The sequence below is a fragment of the Rattus norvegicus genome, chromosome 5 (genome assembly GCF_036323735.1).
Source record: "Rattus norvegicus strain BN/NHsdMcwi chromosome 5, GRCr8, whole genome shotgun sequence".
Lineage (NCBI taxonomy): Eukaryota > Metazoa > Chordata > Mammalia > Rodentia > Muridae > Rattus > Rattus norvegicus.
The window spans coordinates 43,377,323-43,395,740 of NC_086023.1; the positions used below are offsets into that span (position 1 = coordinate 43,377,323).

At 43.1% G+C, this 18,418-nt stretch overlaps 1 protein-coding gene across 1 annotated transcript; it reads left to right on the top strand.

Annotated features, from left to right (window-relative positions):
- The first annotated feature begins 5,964 nt into the window (after positions 1 to 5,964).
- On the top strand, positions 5,965 to 11,505 carry LOC100911464 (glutathione S-transferase P-like). Its single transcript, XM_039111401.1, has 2 exons — positions 5,965 to 6,242; positions 11,034 to 11,505. The coding sequence occupies exons 1-2, from the start codon at positions 5,965 to 5,967 to the stop codon at positions 11,503 to 11,505; spliced, it is 750 nt and encodes a 249-aa protein (XP_038967329.1).
- Positions 11,506 to 18,418: the final 6,913 nt, after the last annotated feature.

Sequence of the window (18,418 nt, forward strand, 5' to 3'; positions counted from 1 at the left end):
GGCTCACAGCCATCTGTAATGGGATCCGATACCCTCTTCTGATGTGTCTGAAGACAGCAACAGTGTACTCATATACCTAAAATAAATTAATTACATTTGTGTTCCCTGAATAGTCCAGGGTAATATCTTTGCCTTTCTCTATCCATCTTCTCAATCACACCTGAATTCTAGCAAAGCCTTTCCCACTAATATATGCTCTTCTGTGTTAAATTTGGCAGATGAGCAATCCTAGATCCATTTCTAACATACCTTCTTGTCGTGGAGGGTAATCTTGTTGGGTTTTTGTCAACTTGACATAAGCTGGTGTTATCAGAGAAGTGAGGACCACAACTGAGAAATTGCCTCCGTTGTACCAACCTGTGTGCAAGATTGTTGGGCATGATTGATTGAAGGGGGTTCCAGCTCTTTCTGGGTAGTGCCATTTCTGGACTGATGGCCCTTAGGTGTGTAAGGAAGCAGGCTGAGAAAGACAAGGAGCAAGCCAGTAAGCACTGTTCCTCCATGACTTCTACAGTAGCTCCTGCCTCCGGTTCCTGCCCTGACTTCTTCTTTAGATGACGGATTGTGGTGTGAAAAATAAAAGCTGAAAACAAAACAAACAAAGAAACAAACAAACATATTCTGCAATGTGTTTTTTTTTTGTCATGGTGTTTCATCAGAACAACGGAAACCCTAGCTAAGATAGTAATATATTCACAATCTGAAGGATTAGAACACAACACAGGTGCCTGCCTGCAACACCCTTCTCATTAACTGTGTCAAGTCCGCCTCCTATGAAGGCTGAGGGCACACAAATTTCCAGGGAACAATGTGACCTAAGCCTTCAAACTCTCTGCTCTGTGTCAGAATCTTTCTCTATTCATGAGTAGTTGACTCTAATACCCTAATAATGGATTGCTCCCCTTGAAAATGAGGCCCCACATGTTCCCTCTTCTGCCCCATACAGACAGTGATAAGCTGCGTCCAGGAGCTGTGCCATTCACTAAAGCTATTGGTTTAGGAATTTGGCAACATCAAGGTGGCATGAATCAAAGTAAGCTGTTTACTCAGTGAAAATGAACAAATACCATGAAGAAGGCTCTGAGAGTTGTTAAACCAGTTACTAAATGTTTTCAAGCAAACCACTGGGTGTATATAAATTGAAAGCGAGTGCCCACTTGACAGGTCAAGCACGGTGACAGGCTGCTGAAAGTGGTGTGAGTATCCCAAACAAATATCAGGACCCAAGAGTTGGCAATTTAATGCAATTGACCTCTGCTCTTCAATAGCCTATGAAAGATTCTGTTTGTTGGTGAGCACAGTCACTTGCCTGGAATGAATCCAGGACCACGAGGAGTTATTATATCTCTAAACTGGGAAGGCGCTGTGGTTTGAATAGGAATGGCCCCATAGAGTCATCTGCTTGATTGCTTGGTCCATTAGGCGTGGCACTGTTACGAGGTGTGGCCTTGTTGCAGGAAGTGAGGCTTTATTGGAGGAAGTGTGTCACTGGGTGCGGGTTTTGAGGTTCATATGCACAAGCTAGGCCCAGTGTGGCAAAGCTCTTCCTGCTGCCTGCTGATCTGGATGCAGAATTCTCAGTTCCTTCTCTAGCACCATGTCTGCTTGCATGTGGCCATGCCTCCCCCGTGACGATAGTGATATAAATATATAAAACTATAAGCCAGTCCCAATTAAATGTTTTTCTTTATAAGAGTTGCTATGGCCATAGTGTGTCTTCACAGCAACAGAACCCTAAGACAGTAGACATGAGACACGTCAAAAAGGCATTTTTTAAATCAGTATTTTATAATCTTAGTAGAATTACATGAGTTTTGGATTTAGCTAGTGGTAGAATGCTTTTCTAACAAGTATGAGGCCCTGGATTAAGTCCCTAGCACCTCTTCCATCAAACAAACAAACAAACAAACAAACCAAAAAAACCCTGACAAAATGCAAGGTTACAGATAGCCCCACATGCTTTAGAATTGTTCCAGGGAGTAACTATTCAATAAGCAATGCTTTATACTAAGAACATAGAAAATCATATAAACATGAGAGCTAAAGTCTTTCACAAGGAACCTTGGTGGGAAATGTGTTTGTAGGTGGTAGGGACTAGCAAGATTATCTCTACATTGCAGGGGACCTGTTGGCTTTCCTTCTACGCTCATCCCCACAGTTACCTGGCAATAGTCAGGTATGCCTAACTCACCATAAAAGGGACTGCTTGCCCCCTCCTCACTCCCTTGTTCTTCTCTTGTTCTCTTACTTTCTTCCTCCTCTATCCCCCCATTCCCCTCCCCCTCTCTCTCCAAGGGCTCATGGCAGGCCTCTACTCCTCTCTCTCTCTCTCTCTCTCTCTCTCTCTCTCTCTGCCTTTCTCTGTCTCTACTACCCTTCAACTCCTCTCCCGAGGCCCTAAATAAACTCTATTCTATCTTATACTGTCCCTGTCCATGTGGCTGGTACCTCCGGGGAAAGGGACACCTCAGCATGGGCCCACAGAGGCACCCACTTCCCCTATAACATATCACACCTCCACCAAACTGCTTTTTTTCTTTTTTATAAAGCACAGCATTCATGAAATTATTTATGGTGCTCACTTTATTGAGATTGACTGCATTAGGCAGGAAGTTATAGATACAGCATAACTCATGTCCAACGTACTAATAATATTTACTAAATATCATCCATGTTTCTGTCTAAACCAGATATGTCTAGATGCATCTTAGTGCGTTTATATCTTCTAACATTCACGCTAAGACTTCTCACCAAGAGGGAATGAGTTTCCCAGGACGATGGAGAGGAAAGCATTCCGATGAAGGACATTTAAGTTCAGGTGTCTATTGCTGTGGTGAGAATGACATGACCAAAAGCAATGTGTAGAGGAAAGGTTTATTTTTGGTAACAGTCCATGTGGGAACTCAGTAAGGTAGGAGACAGGAACTCTCCAGAGGCTGTGGAAGATTCTGCTTACAGGTTTGCTTCCCATGGCCTTCTCACCCAAGACCAGAGCCCAGGGTCCACTACCCATAGGGATCACAACATCATCAATCAGAAAAATGTACCTGGAGACTTACGCAATGGCCAGTCTCATGGGGGTGTTTTTCTCAGTTGAGGTTCCCTTCTCCAAAATGACTTTTGCTTGTGTCTAGCCAGCACAAGGGGAATGTCAGAAGTAAAGTGACTCTCTGGGGAATGGCAGGAGGGTCTCAGGAAGAGGGGAAGCTCACCTGACTGAAGACGTAAACTGAGGTGGGGAGCAAATGGGTAGAAGAGACAGTGAAGTCACGGACTACAATGTCAAGGACTGCTGAGGGCCCTGCAAGTGTCACAGCGTTCAGGGAAAAGATCCAGATGAGATAAGAACGGAATTTGACTTTAGTTAGCCAGTGCTGGGCCAGAATTTCTGGAGCCTGATGCCAAGTGCTTTATTTTCTACACATTTAAACACAGTAAAACTTTAGAAAAAAATTTCCATGTAACAGTCTTCACAATGAAATTTTAGGCACGGCTTACATCAAAATCCTCTGCAAAGTCCATCTCTTTAGCAGAGCACCTGCGACCTTTCCTTCAAGAATGGGTTCTACTGTCTGAGATACGGTGCTCAGGGAGGAAGGGGCTCTGGGAGGAGGGGTGTGATATGCATACTGCAAAGTCTTTTCCGGAGTATTTGGGACTTCATTCATAAGGATGGGTTGTATTGACCGAGAAACAAAGCTCAGGATTCTTTTGGTGAGGGCTAGCTCCACAGGATAGCAAAGATTATCAGGTATTCACACATTAATGTCTAGCCTTGTGGGTGGAAAATGGGTATGAAGTTCTTCAGTTGAAGAAAGAATTCTTCATGTTTAAGAATCTTGACTTTTCTAGTGCACGTTTGTAAGCTGCTGCCCTCTACAAAGGACCAAGTGAAGAGGATTTATCCATCTGGCTGTTAACCAGAGAGACCATCAAGTTGTCCTATGTGTGCAGGATCCCAGCAGCAGAGTGTGGAAGCAGAATAAGGCGGTGAGGAAGCTGGGATCCAGATGACAGTCACTGGCTGCAGATGCCTTATGGGACGAAGACTTCAGGTTGAGACAGGCTGACTCCATGGCAGGTTTCAAACTGGCAGTCTAGGAGACAAGACCTAAGAACTGGGCAAGTGCAGGCAAGCAGTTACTAGAAGAAGAAAAAGCAAACAAACAAACAAACAGGCATCGGGCAGTTAGTCAGAACCTAGAAACTACTCAGCCTGAATATGGGTCAGCAAGTGTACAGACCTCCCCAGTAAAGGAATGTCCCTAGAGATGGACTAAGATAAAGGCCACCTACCCTGGACTTCTTCAGTAACCGTTTCCAGGCCCCATGCCCTGGTAATGGAATGTCCTTAGAGAGGGAGTCACATAGAGGTCACCTACTCTGGAATCCACTAGTGTGCTTTAAATCTAGCCTATGAGCTCATGTGGTTGTCTCTCCATTTTGGAATGAGGGACCCCCCCACCACCGCCAGCATGCTGGTCTCCTGCAGAATAAAACGCTCCTTGCTTTTGCGTACTATTTGAGTCTGAGGTATCTTCAGCAAACAACAGACCCTGATAGGTTGCTGTGTAGATTCCTGCTTGAGAATCTAGAGACATGTTTGTGACCATCACTGGGGAGCGTAGGAGGAAGAGCAGGGTCGGAGGGGAAGGTGATCTCAGGCTTAGAGTGTCAAATACTTGAGTGGAGGTTTTCAGGCAGCAGGCAGCTCTATACGCCTGACACTTGGGGATCTGGAGTGACAGGTTTTGGAAGCAACCAAATAGAGATGGAAACCTAAGCCAGCAACAGGATGGGGTACCCAGGGAAAGGATGTAATGTGGAGAGAGCTGCATGTTCAAGGCAAAACAGACGAAACCCATATTTAAAGCACAGACGGAGAAACTGCAGAAAGAAATGAAGGACAAGCCAGAGGGACGCTTGTGCAAAGGAGATTTCTGAAAAGCCGGGTTAACAGACTCAAATACTATTACGTGGCCAAGTGAGGCATGGACGAGAAAGAGATCTATCCATCAGGGCTTGTAAGGTGCATGCAGCCCTTCCACTAGGGGTGAAAGAGATTTGCCTGGGTGAGGAATGGCCGGAAATGTAAATAGAAATCCCAAGGAAGTTTCTGTCAATAAATAGGACAGGGAAACCAATACAGGGCAGAAGGGTGTAGGACTCCGGCCAGCTCCAGCATGTAGCAAGCACAGCTGACTGGCCTTGTCATCTTCCCCCATCCCCTCTGCCTTGCTACAAAATAAAACAAAACAAACAAAACACACACATTAAATTACATTCCTAAAGCTAGCGACCGAGATCTATTCCTTGAGGTCTCTTTGGCCATTTTCTCCTCCTGAGGCTGACTACCAAGGTCCAGCTATCAAAGTACTGAAGTCTAGCAACCAACAGCCCCTTTGGTTTACCTAATTAACATTCCCAATCAAACCATGCCACTGCACCCTAGCCCAGTGTAACACAGTTTTTCTCTTCTTAAAAAGTTGACCAGCAAGACCATTTGCTGGTTTGCTGCCTGAGACAGAAAGCCGCCACTTGAACTTTCTGGCTTAATAAGGGCTTCCTCTGTGAAAGCAGGAGCTTGGGTTAGTTTGTACCTAATTGGGGTCTGAAAGGAAACTCCCACTGTGCAGGGGTCTCTTTCAGTAGGAGAAAGGAAATTGAAGTTAGTTTCCTAGTAATTGGAGGAGCCTCAATCATACTTAACTGCCGATGGGTGAAAGACTGGAGTAAGGGTTAAGGAGAGCCACTCTGAAAACTGGGGATAAACGGTAAGTGCTTAGGCTAACTCTGGGTCCTTAAGGAAGGGGTGGTCTCTGGCTGGGAGGCTCTCAGGCTCAGTGACATCACAGAATTTGGAAGGAGGACAAGAGACACTTCCCTACACTTGGGGGATAAATGAGCTATGGGGAGACTCTTAGTTTGAAAGGCAGGTATCAGTGTGCTAGGGATAAAGGCATCATGGGTCATGACGGTCAGCCCCCGGACTGTCCTCAGGGCATGAAAGCTATAACCAAGCCACACCCTCTTCAAGGAGGGAAGGATAATGGAGCAAGAACTGCATGCAGCACTGCAGGAGGAGACCCGATGCCAGAAACTGCTCGAATGGAATTTTCACTAAAGCATGCCCTTTGGAAACTTCTAGAAACAGCTGGGATTATTTCCCAAGATGTAGAAACAACAGTGGCTTTGTTTAAAGGTTTGTTCAGGTTTGAAGTGGTTCAGGGATGGTCGGGAAAGTAAGAACATTAGAAGCTCTTCAAAGCTGCACAGACCCTAAACACAGGAGTGCCCAGAGATAAGAGGGAATCTAAGGAAGTGGAGAAATTATCCCAAAGACTAATCAGAAATGCCACAAGACGCAATTATGAGGAAGAGCAGTGGAAGTCAGGGCTTTCGGAGTGTCTCTGGTTGGAACAGCAAACAGTGTCCTACAGACGTGTGTCAGAGCTGAGAGCTGCAGAGGGAGCCAGTCACTGCAAGGAAGGCATCTAAGTTTTTCTATAGAAAATATTCCCCCTTTTCTATTGAAACTTGATCCCCCCCCAGTACAGTATTTCCTGATAGTACTTTCCTCTCCCTCTACTCCTTCTAGTCCCTCCCCACCTCCCTTCCCCCTCCATGTCCATCCACTTTCTGTCTCTCCTTAGAAAAGAACAGGCTTCTGAGAAATAATAACTAAACATGACTTATTTTTGGCCGTGAGATATAAAGGAAGAAAAGAGGATGAGGCCAGCAGACATAACATGTCAATGAGTTCTACAGATCAGGGTTGCTTAGAGGGAAACCCTGTGGACTGCAAGAATAAATGTTGTCACAATTACTATATTATACTACCAGAAGCAATCAGCAGACACAATGCAAATCCAGTCCATGTCCTCGATAGTAAAAGATAAATGCGAGGGTCAGAATTAAACCTAACCCAGATCATCCTATATTGTCTCTCTTGATTCTACTGTTTGACTTACAACCTTAAGGGTAAGATTTCATGATCAACTGAAGGAACACACAATTCGAAGGCACCCACTGTGCTCAGAGTTAACTGAAGTCAGGAGAGGTCCAGAGAGGTCTGGACAACCCTTCTTGATCTCAAAGCAGGAGGGAAGGTAAGTGTGGAGCCTGAGACTTCAGTGCCAACAAGGAGCTTAGACCTCCTCCATAACTATTCCATGAAAGCAAGTGTTTCAAGGAGACTTTTCTTTCTCTCTTTCTTTCTTCCTTTCTTTCTTTCTTCCTTTCCTTCTTTATTATTTTATGTATGTGAGTACACTGTGGCTGTCTTCAGGCACACTAGAAAAGGGGATCAGATCCCCATTACAGATAGTTGTGAGCCACCAGGAGGTTGCAGGGAATTGAACTCAGGACCTCTGGAAGAGCAGTCAGTGCTCTTAACCACTGAGCCACCTCTCCAGGTCATAGCTATCTTTTTTATCAAGGAACTAGAACAAGTTGGGATCTGTCTCCCTTCAAAGGCTTCTTCCTTGTCTGAATCCAGGGTGCTCACAAGGACCAGACCTGAATTCTAACTCTAAGGCATCACGGTTTCACCCTAAAGACAATGACCTAGCAGATATCAGGGCACACATCCCATCGTGGAGCAAATAATGAATTAAGTGAGGATAATGTTTTCTGCCTTAGGTAAGAATCCAATTCCGACCTACATCTCCCAAGTAAGGAGAAGACTTACGACAACTTGAAATAGTACAAAATTTCAGCAAGGAAATAGTCCAAGTAGAAAGATGTTTTTAGACTATGAGACCATGTTACAGGTTGAATTTTATTGCCTCTGTCTTCCTCATATGCCAAATCCTATCTGGTACATTACAGTAGATTGGGACATTGTGGATGCAATTGGTTCAGATGAGGTTGTCTGGAGTAGAGGAAATACTCCTAAACAGATAACAAATAGTGTTCTCCACAGCTGTGTGGGGGAGTGCATCTGAGCATGGTCAGACACAGAGAAAGAAGAATTCCTTATGAAGATGGGGGAAGACAGGAGGTGATGTGTTTTGTAATGCGGTGGCATAATATGGCGAGAGGTGGTGCCTTAGTGGGCCGGTGCTGAGGCATCCCGCCTGAGGTGCCAGTCACATGACTGGTCTAGTATAAAATGAAGTTTATTTGGGGGCGTGAGGGGGGCGTTGAGAAGGGAGTAGAGGCAGAGAAAGCAAGGGGACAGAGAGGGACAGTAATAAAAAGGAGAGAGAAGGGGTTGGGGATTTAGCTCAGTGGTAGAGCCCTTGCCTAGGAAGCGCAAGGCCCTGGGTTCGGTCCCCAGCTCCGGAAAAAAAAAAAAAAAAAAAAAGAACCAAAAAAAAAAAAAAGAAAGAAAGAAAAAGGAGAGAGAAAGAAGGGAAGGGGCAGACCCGCACGTGGAGAGACAGAGATGGGGAGGGGAGAAGAAAGGGAAAGGGGAAAGCGGCCAGTGAGAGAGGAGAGGGGGGGGAGGGAGGAAGAGAGAGAGAGAGAGAGAGAGAGAGAGAGAAAGAAAGAGAGAGAGAAAGAAAGAGAGAGAGAGAGAGAGAGACTAGACAGTCTCTTATGCAAGCCAGGCTCCTACCTGGCTGTTGCTAGGTAATGGCTGGGCAGAGCTTAGAAGAAACACTAAAAGGAGGTGCTTCTGCCAGTCAAGGATCTACCAGATTTACCTGCATAATGTTCATGCTCCGCCAAAACTCACACTTGCATCGCGATAACACGCATGAGACTGTGGAGTATTGAGAGGGATTAAATCACAAAGATGAAATCTTTACGGATAGCATCTTTATGGATGTCCAATGAAAGCAACGCCAGAGAGCTCATTCATTCTGCCATGGGGCAGACAGGTATTTTCTGAGTCTTTAACTCAGGAAAGAGGGAAATCACAGTGCTTGATTATGCTAAAAGACCCTGATCTTCTGTTCTGGCTTCCAGAAAGGAAACAAAACAAAAGAACAAAATAACAACAAAAAAAATTTCTGTTGAGTGGGATAGCTTGGTATGGTGTGGTATGAATTTACACGGTGTGGCATGTTGTCTATGGCATTTTTATAGCAATCTAAGCTGACCAAAAAAAAAAAAAAAAAAGAAAAGAAAAAAGAAAAACAGAAGTTTTCCCCTGAGAGTTCTCAGAAGAAAGAAACCATGCCAGGCCCTTGTGCCCTTGTCTCTGCTCCAGAACTGTAACGCAATAAATTTCTGTTGTTTAAGTTACCGGGCTTACTTAAATCAGTCCTAGAACATGAGTGCAGAATGCTAACATGCTTGATCTACAAAGCACTAGCCTAAAAGGAAGTCTAAAATATAGTTGTGTCTTACATTCCTTATAAAAATAACCAAAGTCGCTTTATAATACATATTCACACACATAAATCATTCGTGCTGTGTAAATAGGGAAATTTAAAATATCAGTTATTTACACAGGACAGTACAGACCAAAGAGTCAAAGCCTGGGTCTCTTCTAGTTTTATAGAACTGTTTGGTGCCGCAACCTACATGCCAAACTGAATTGCATCATGCTAATCAAGATTAAAATAATATTTTTATCAGTACCAAAGAGTTACTTAAAAAAAAAGCTCAATGAACAACGATGCCTACCAACCAGAGCTTCCAGGGACTAAGCCACTACCCAAAGACTATACATGGACTGACCCTGGACTCTGACCTCATAGGTAGCAATGAATATCCTAGTAAGAGCACCAGTGGAAGGGGAAGCCCTTGGTCCTGCCAAGACTGAGCCCACAGTGAACGTGATTGTTGTGGGGAGGGTGGTAATGGGGGAGGGTAGGGAGGGGAACACCCATAGAGAAGGGGAGGGGGAGGGGTTAGGGGGATGTTGGCCTGGAAACCGGGAAAGGGAATAACAATTGTAATGTAAATAAGAAATACCCAATTTAATAAAGATGGAGAAAAATATAGAGCTTCTAGCTTCTTTTGCAGTAGTATTGATGACTCCAGACTCTGTGATAAACCCTAACCCCACCCGGCTCCCACCCCACACCCCCTCTCACCTCCCTCAAAAAAAATACTAACAACTGGGACAGGAAGTCATCAAAGAGAGTTCTTAAACATTGTGATAAGGATTTGGAAGTGCAGCTTGGGGGGGGGGGGGTTTCGGGGCGGTACAAGAGTTGAAGGACTCAGTTTTCTTTAACGGACCAGCCACTGCGAGTTGGACCCTGCTCCAGTGAGTATATGGGTAACACAAGTTGGACTTGCGGTTCTTTGTTTGTTTGTTTTCTTACTTTCCTCTGGTTGTCATGGGATCCTCTATAATGAAAAAAGGAGTTTACAACAACCTGCATTGCCTGAGAGGGAGAGCGCAAAAGAGGGAGGGAGGGAGGGGGAAGGGAGAGACAGACACACACACCACACAGAGTCAGAGAGACAGAGACAGAGACAGAGACACACAGAGAGACAGAGAGACAGAGACACACAGAGAGTGACAGGGACAAAGAGAAGCTGTTGTCGCAGACCTAGAGAAGATGCTACACTCTAACAGGGTCACAGTGGGCAGTAGTCTGGCTTACCCTTCCAAGTGGCTGCTTGTGCTTCATCTTTGATGTTCTACCTCTCTGCATGCTTCTTCCTCCTGCTCCTGCTCATCTCCTTCCTGCTTGTTATATCTTTGGAAAAATGAAAAGTATAAAGTCCTTTAAATCTTCCATCTCAAAACCACCATTCATCTCAGCAATTATACAATTCTAATAAAACACCACTGCTAGCGCTCTACTTTGTAACCTTTAATCTCCCAGTCATAATCCCTCTACCATAAGCGCACACTTCCACACTCTTCCAAATGTCCTGGCCTGACAAGAACTGCTTTGCTTTACCATTTGACTCTCAAATGTTGGATTGAAAACGGTTGCCTGCAATAGGAAATAACACTGGCTAGGAATCACTTTGAGTCCTAGGGTATCTGGCTCTGATATACAGGTCAGACATTCTGCTCGCTACTGAGATTGTTTCTGTTCATCCTGCTCATCCAGAAGCTATTGGATGGTTCTCCTTAGCTAATGAATTACCAGTAACCCAGACCATGGTGGTATCAGATTGCACACTTGTCTGTATGGGCAGCTTCCCAAGTTTGAGGATGGAGACCTCACCCTTTACCAATCTAGTGCCATCCTGAGGCACGTGGGCCACTCTTTTGGACTTTATGGGAAAGGCCAGAGGGAAGCCGCCCTGGTGGATATGGTGAATGATGGGGTGGAGGACCTTCACTACAGATATGTCACCCTCATCTACACCATCTATGAGAATGGTAAGGACGACTATATGAAGGCCCTGCCTGGGCATCTGAAGCCTTTTGAGACCCTGTTGTCCCAGAACCAGGAAGGTAAAGCTTTCATCGTGGGTGATCAGATTTCCTTTGCCAATTACAACTTGCTGGACCTGCTGCTGGTCCACTTCCCCCTGCTCGCTGCCTATGTGGTTCACCTCAGTGCCCAGCCCAAGATCAAAGCCTTTCTGTCCTCCTCTAACGATGTGAACCGTCCCATCAATGACAAGGGCAAACAGTAGTGAAAAAGGTTGGGGTAGTGGGCATGTCTAATGTCTTCATGTCTGTCTTAGGGTTTTACTGCTGTGAAGAGACACCATGACCAAAGCAACTCTTATAAGGATATTTAGTTGGGACTAACCTAAAGGTTCAGAGGTTCAATCTATTATCACCATGGCAGGAGCATGGCAGTATCCAGGCAGGCATGGTGCAGGAGGAGCTGGGAGTTCTACATCATCTGAAGACAGCTGGGAGAAGAGTGGCTTTCAGGCAGCTAGGATGAGGGTCGTAAAGCCCACACCCACAATGACACACCCACTGCAACAAAGCCACACCTCTCCAGCAAGGCCACAACTCCTAATAGTGTCACTCCCTGGGCCAAACTTACATAAGCCATCACAATGTCACACACACAGGAAATTTCAAAGTAGAATAGAAGAGTTAATTTTAGGAGTTAGCAGCGATGGTTTTCAATGTCTTTCTCTTACCTCCTTGTAGTTCTGGTAAGGATGCTTAACTCTAACTCTTCCACAGCTGGCACAGACAACCCAACCAGGTCAGTTACATTCATTTTGCCCAGGAATCAATTCTGGGGAAGAAAAAAAAATTCCAGTAGAAGAATGCATCTAGACATGTGTCCCTGATGTTAACTTATCTTGAAGCTGAGTCCATTGGAGCTGCTCTGCAGAGTTTTCTTTATAATGTCATTGTACTTTCCAATAACTTGTTTTTGTCAAAATGACTGTAGAGTTTCTATTGTTTATAGCAAAAGAACAAATTGTATTCCCCCCAAAGATAAGCATTAAAATTGGTGCAAGTAAAATCCTTTGGCTTTCCTTGCCAGTAGCACTTTTCCAGGGAGAGCTAGTTAGGAGCAATTGCGAGGCATGGTAGAGTGGTCTCAGGCATCTGAAACTGGTGAAAGGAAGGGGCAGGGCAGGGGTGGGTTTAAAGTTAAAGGGAGAGAAATGTGGACAGCGGGTACTTGCTCGTTGGATGATGAGATGGGTATTCTGGGTGATTTGCAGGTTCTAAGCGATATCCTTAAACAATTCAATGTGGCCAACTGCACAGGTAGAGTGGTCAGTATAGAGAGAATCTTTACATCCTGTGTGGAAGCATCACTGGCCAATAAAAAGCCTATGACCAATGCGATAGGCTTCTGGGAAACAGTCAGGTGTGAGGAATTTGCCCCGAATGCTGATGAAGGCAGCATGAAACTGCGGGGAGAGGGAACAACCACACAGTGGGACTTAAAATAAACAGGTAATTAATTTTCCAAATATAAATACAGAAGGGTATTTAAAGTAGACCAAGAAGGCACAGCTATGCCACTGGTAACTTTGTTGGCCTGTGAAGATTTGTGGGTATTTATGGCTTTCATATCATAGAGACACGAGCAACATACACAGGTACCATGTCAAGCATTCTTCTGACTCAGAGCATTGGCATCCCCTGCTCCTTTAGCCTAAAGCACTCGATCCATCCTAAATACTTGCTATTTATGAATCTGTGAATCTTCTGTTTTCTTGACTCTGTCCTAGAAAAATAGACAACTAGTCCCTTGCATTCAAAGTAGAGCTGTCAGCCAGAATGATGGTTTGGGGAGGTCATAGGGGGCTGGCAATAATGCAGGGGTGTGATATTTTCACATGAATCATGTTTTATTTTTTATCTGTTTCAACTTACCAGGAAAATCCAAACGTGGCATTTGAGCAGAAACTGAGAAAGAAATGCAGGGCATGCAATACGTTTAGGCATCTTGAAATTACAGACCACTCCTTGGAAGAACCACTCAGCCTTTTAGAAGGAAGAAAGCCAGTGAACTATAGGAGCTTCTGGCAAACATGCAGAGAAGGGCAGACAAGGTTGAGATTCCTCTATCTTTGGCCTTACTTCTTGGCAAGAGCCTGCACATGAGAGTCTCCAGAATGCTGGACCGTGTGTTAATACAAATGTCTTGGCAAATATTTCTATTGCTGTGATGATCTCCATTGACTATAATGTGCCTACTTTGCTTAAGAGCCACATTGTGTTATTGATGAATCTCAGTGAAAAAAGATTACAAAATCCATTAAATGTAAGTCCATCCAAAATCCTATATACTGTTCCTTTCTTGTACACTGCTTCATGTTCTGTTATCTGTTATTTCAGTGACCTCTTGTCAATAAGGCCTGAGACTATTAAGTAGAAAATTCTACAAATAAGTAAGACATTTTACATTGCAAATTCTTAGTGGTGAGACAGAATCACACTTTACCACACTCCGTCCTGCCTGGGACTTGAATTAACCCTCTGTCCACTGTATATGTAACCCTTGCATCAATTACTTAATACATCATCACAGCGAATTAACTACAACAATTTACAATACTGGTTGGGTTCAAGGAATCCAGACATAGTAGCCCGATAGTACATTTGCTTCAACATAACTGACAGAAGTAAATGGGAAAACATATAGGTGAAATTTAATTGGTTATAAATTTATAATTATAGAATATGTCCAATGAGTATATAGGGAATAATTGTCTTTAGATTTGTATCTTCAAGTGTATTTAACAATTTCCAGACACTCTTTCTTTGCTTCTCTCTCTCTCTCTGTCTCTCTCTGTCTCTCTCTCTCTCTGTCTCTCTCTCTCTCTCTCTCTCACACACACACACACACACACACATGCACAAACATGCAAATCTATTTACTCATTCTGCTGAGTTCTGTAAGGAAAACCTGTATTTCACTCTTCTTTGGCAGGAGATTTCAAGCCATCATGGTTGTACTTACACGTCCCAAGCTTCTTTTCAATCTAAAGCTCCTTTTAAAGGCATCAATTATGTGGAGTGGTGTGAGAATATTAAAATGACAGTTTTATGCTCCATCCTCTAGTTACAAATTCTACTCTCTATATTTCTATTGGTGCTTGTCCAGATACAGTAGAAGCATATTTAAACAGTGTTTCTCCAAAAACCTTTAATTAAATAGATATGCCTCAGGAAACATGGGAAAACCATTAATTCTCAAATGCACAGTAATAGCATCACACCTGGGCCTTCTCTTGCAAACCATCCTTTAAGTAGGTACCAATCACCTTGCTAAGAGACATGTACAACTCCTATATTTAAAGTCTTCTACCACCTGACCTGAGAGGACTTCAACCAGTCCCTGCTTTTCTCTTCTTATTCACATGTGTCATCCCCACTTTCCAGACATCTTGCTGCATTCATTTCCTGTTGCTTCCAAACTAGAGGTTTAAAACAGCAGGTAGTTACTGTCTCACTTTAGTTCTTTAGTTCACTGAGGCTTGGCTCCTTCTATGCCCAAGATCACTGGACGTTACAGAATTTGACCTATCACAGCTGCCTCCTCTGCCGTGGCTCACAAAGTCACATCCCACAGAAATGACCCCTGGCATGCATGTGTGTCCACTGAAGCTTAGCGATGGACTGTGTGTGATTCTCAGAGACATTGGAGAGGGGAAATTAATCAACAGGGCAGGTTTCAGAATAGAAAGAAGAGTTGTTCCTATAGTGGTAGAGTTGAAGATAGAAAACCATTCCAAGAAAAACATACAAGAATGCTTTATGTATTGCTTACAGTACACTTAAGAACAACATTAGACTACCAAGCTACCTATTGAAATACCCTTTGACTTAGTAAGAGTTTCTATTGCTGTGAAGATACAACATGACTACAGAAACTCTTATAAAGGAAAACATTTCATTGGGTCTGGCTTAAAAGTTCTGAGGTTCAGTTCATTATCATCACGGTAGGAAGCAGGTCGGTTTCCTACCAGACAGACATGGTACTGGAGAAGGAACCAAGAGTTCTACATCTTGATCTGCAGGCTGCAGAAGGAGACTATGTCACACCTGGCATAGCTAGAGCATAGAAGACCTCAAAGCCACAGTGACATACTTCCTTCAACAAGGTCACACCTCTTTATACTGCCACTCTCTATGCCCAAGCATTCAAACACATGAGTCTGGAGGTCACACCAATTCAAACCACCACACCTTTGGAATCTTGAGTGTAAGGCCCATGCCACAGAAGGAATCACATGCCTGGAACAAAAACCAGGAAGCCATGGTTGTGAACTCACAAGGTTCAGGAGTAAACCTACTCCTATTAATAAACATATTATCAAACTAACTTTGTGTCTCACTGCCTGTATGTTAGTGTAACTCTCAAACCTCATTAGAGACATTTCTTTGTGCAGTGGGTGATGACTAAGCTCAAGTAAAATTAAGAAAAAAGTATCTTTTTCAGCCAGGAATGGCACATCTGTATCCACCTGCCCTCTTCCAAAGGTTCAGGTACTATCTCAGAAGAAGGCATCAGAGGATTGTAAGAAAATACTGCAATAATAATCTATTATATTAATCTAATTACTTATTGTCTTCCTTACAGTTTTTGTTGCTGTGAAGAGACACCATGACCAATGCAACTCTTATAAAGGACAGCATTGAATTGGGGCTGGCATACAGGTTCAGAGGTTCGGTCCAATATCATCAAGGTGGGTGCATGAAAGTGTCCAGGCAGGCGTGGTTTAGGAGCAGCTGAGAGTTCTACATCTTGTTCCAAAGACAAACAGGAGAAGACTGGCTTTCAGGCAGCTAGGACCAGGGTCTTAAAGCCCAGACCCATAGCAATACACTTTCTCCAATAAGGCCACACATCCAAATGGTGCTTCTCTCCAGGCCAAGCACAGTGAAGCAGCTCAGTGTTAAAGTTTCTTACTGTGCAAGTTCAGTCTCTGGAACCAGGGGATAAAGCTAGATGTGGTGACACATCTGTAATCCTAGAACTCCTAAGGCAAGATGGAAAAGATGGGAGGCAGAAAGAGGAGAATCACCTAGAAGCTTCTAGTCACCTAGCCTGGAATATATCATAAGGAAAGAACAAGGAAGACCCTGTCTCACCCAGGTTGAAGGAGAGAACTGACTCCTGAAAGTTGTTCTCTGGCATGTACACACACACACACACACACACACACACACACACACACACACACACACACACACACAGAGAGAGAGAGAGAGAGAGAGAGACAGAGACAGAGACAGAGACAGACAGACAAATTTAAAGAAAATCCTACTGAAATACTACTGGAAAATACACTGAGTGTGCACGGTGGTTCATGCCTACTGGCATTTGGAAGATAAAGGGGATCCAGAATCTCAGACTGGACTACATGGAAAGATTCCCTGATTCATAAAAAGAAGAAATAAGAAGCCTATTGAATTTATGAATGAACTCTTAGATGAATGGATGCTTTTCATTGTTGAGGCAGCAACAATGGATCTTAGACACCCAGTGATTCCTTGGGTTCTTTAATAAAAACCGTGGTTTGCTTGATTTGCATTCTGCCCATTTTTGGAAGCTGCAGAGTAGTTTTGTTATCATAGTCAATAAATCTGTTGGTCATTATGTTTTCCAACTCATAGGCTGTGTAGCTTGCTAGTCAGTTGTCTTTTTACATTTATTTATTATACCTAGGTATACTTTGGATAATTTGAATTGTCTATCAACACAGAAGTTGTGATTTTGAAAATGAGAATACGATCTGACATTTACAACTCTTCCTTTCCTTGTTTGTCATATAGGATGTTTGAGATGTAGATGACATCCAGTGTCAGAGACAGTAAGTTCATTGTGTTTGTTATATCATGCTGTTATTCAATATGGTGTTGTTATATTTGTTGATATGTCACTTATCACAGAAAGGAAGTTTCCTTTACTTTTTAGCTATATTTGTTAGCCATGGGTACCGAGTTTACATACATTTAAATTAAGAATAAATGAAAATAGTTATATAATGGTGGGAAGATGGATACATTTTCGGAATGAAGGCATAATATTCTTCCAGGATCCTGTGATAATTGACAAAATTAGTCCGGTTGTCATTGTAGGATTGAGACCTGTGTCTTGTTGGTTGTTACTGGGTAATTTTTCTCAATCTTAAAAGGCTTAAGTTCACGTGACTTCTCATAGTTCTCTCAATATGGCTTCTTATAGCTCTCCCTAAGGCTCAACAATTTGGCAACTTGCTTCTCTAAGACCAAGAAAAGAAGCTCTCCCTGTCTCCTAAGACATCACCTTATATAAGAAAAGGGAGTGTGGGCCCATTTATCTGTATCCTGCTTGCCCTATAGCTCCATTCCATTCCACGGAATCCATATTTGCTACATTTTACTGAGTAAAGGCATGTCATGAAGGAGAAGCAGTGCTTCCAGGAGTGGTAAAGCTTCCCACAATATTAGGTGATACATATTGTTTGATTTCGACTTCTAAAAATTCCTCTGTATTTGTGATCACATTATTTTTTAAAAATTCTGATTTTCTTAGTTGTTATCTATGATTTCACTCTTATTTGTTTATTTATTTAGTCAGATCTAATAGCTATCAAGAATCATCTGGTTTCCCTACACAATTATTCCTACTCAAATTCTTTAAGTTTAGGATTTATTTTAATAATCTTTTCCTGTTGCTAACTTGAATTCTTATGTTAATTTTATTTACCTCTCTCCTTCTAGTTATCTCTGAGATGTATCTATTCTATTCTATTCTATTCTATTCTATTCTATTCTATTCTATTCTATTCTATACAGAGAAGATGAATGTAGTCATAGTGGAATTAAAATGGAAAGAGAAAGACAGAAAAGCCATACTTTGGATACCCATCCTGTTTCACTCAGGAGATCTACAATAAAGTGATGTAATTGTTGGCTCCTAGATCTGCAAGAAGCAAGAAAAGGGGTCTCCACCTAGTTTTTCCTGGAAGAATAAGTCTGCCGACACCTTGATCTTATCCTCGACAGATTTCTTTGGGACTCTGACCTCTAGAAAAATAAGGTACTAAGTTATTTGTTTGAAGCTATTCTTTTGTGATAACTTACTAGCAACAGTAGAAATCTACTACAGTGGTAACAGGCAGTAATTAC

Bases quoted from the DNA above. Each gene is read 5' to 3' on its own strand.
- LOC100911464 (XM_039111401.1), top strand. From the start codon at position 5,965: ATGGGTCATGACGGTCAGCCCCCGGACTGTCCTCAGGGCATGAAAGCT. The intron at 6,243-11,033 runs GTAAGAACATTA...TGGTGGTATCAG, and splicing joins GTTCAGGGATGGTCGGGAAA to ATTGCACACTTGTCTGTATG.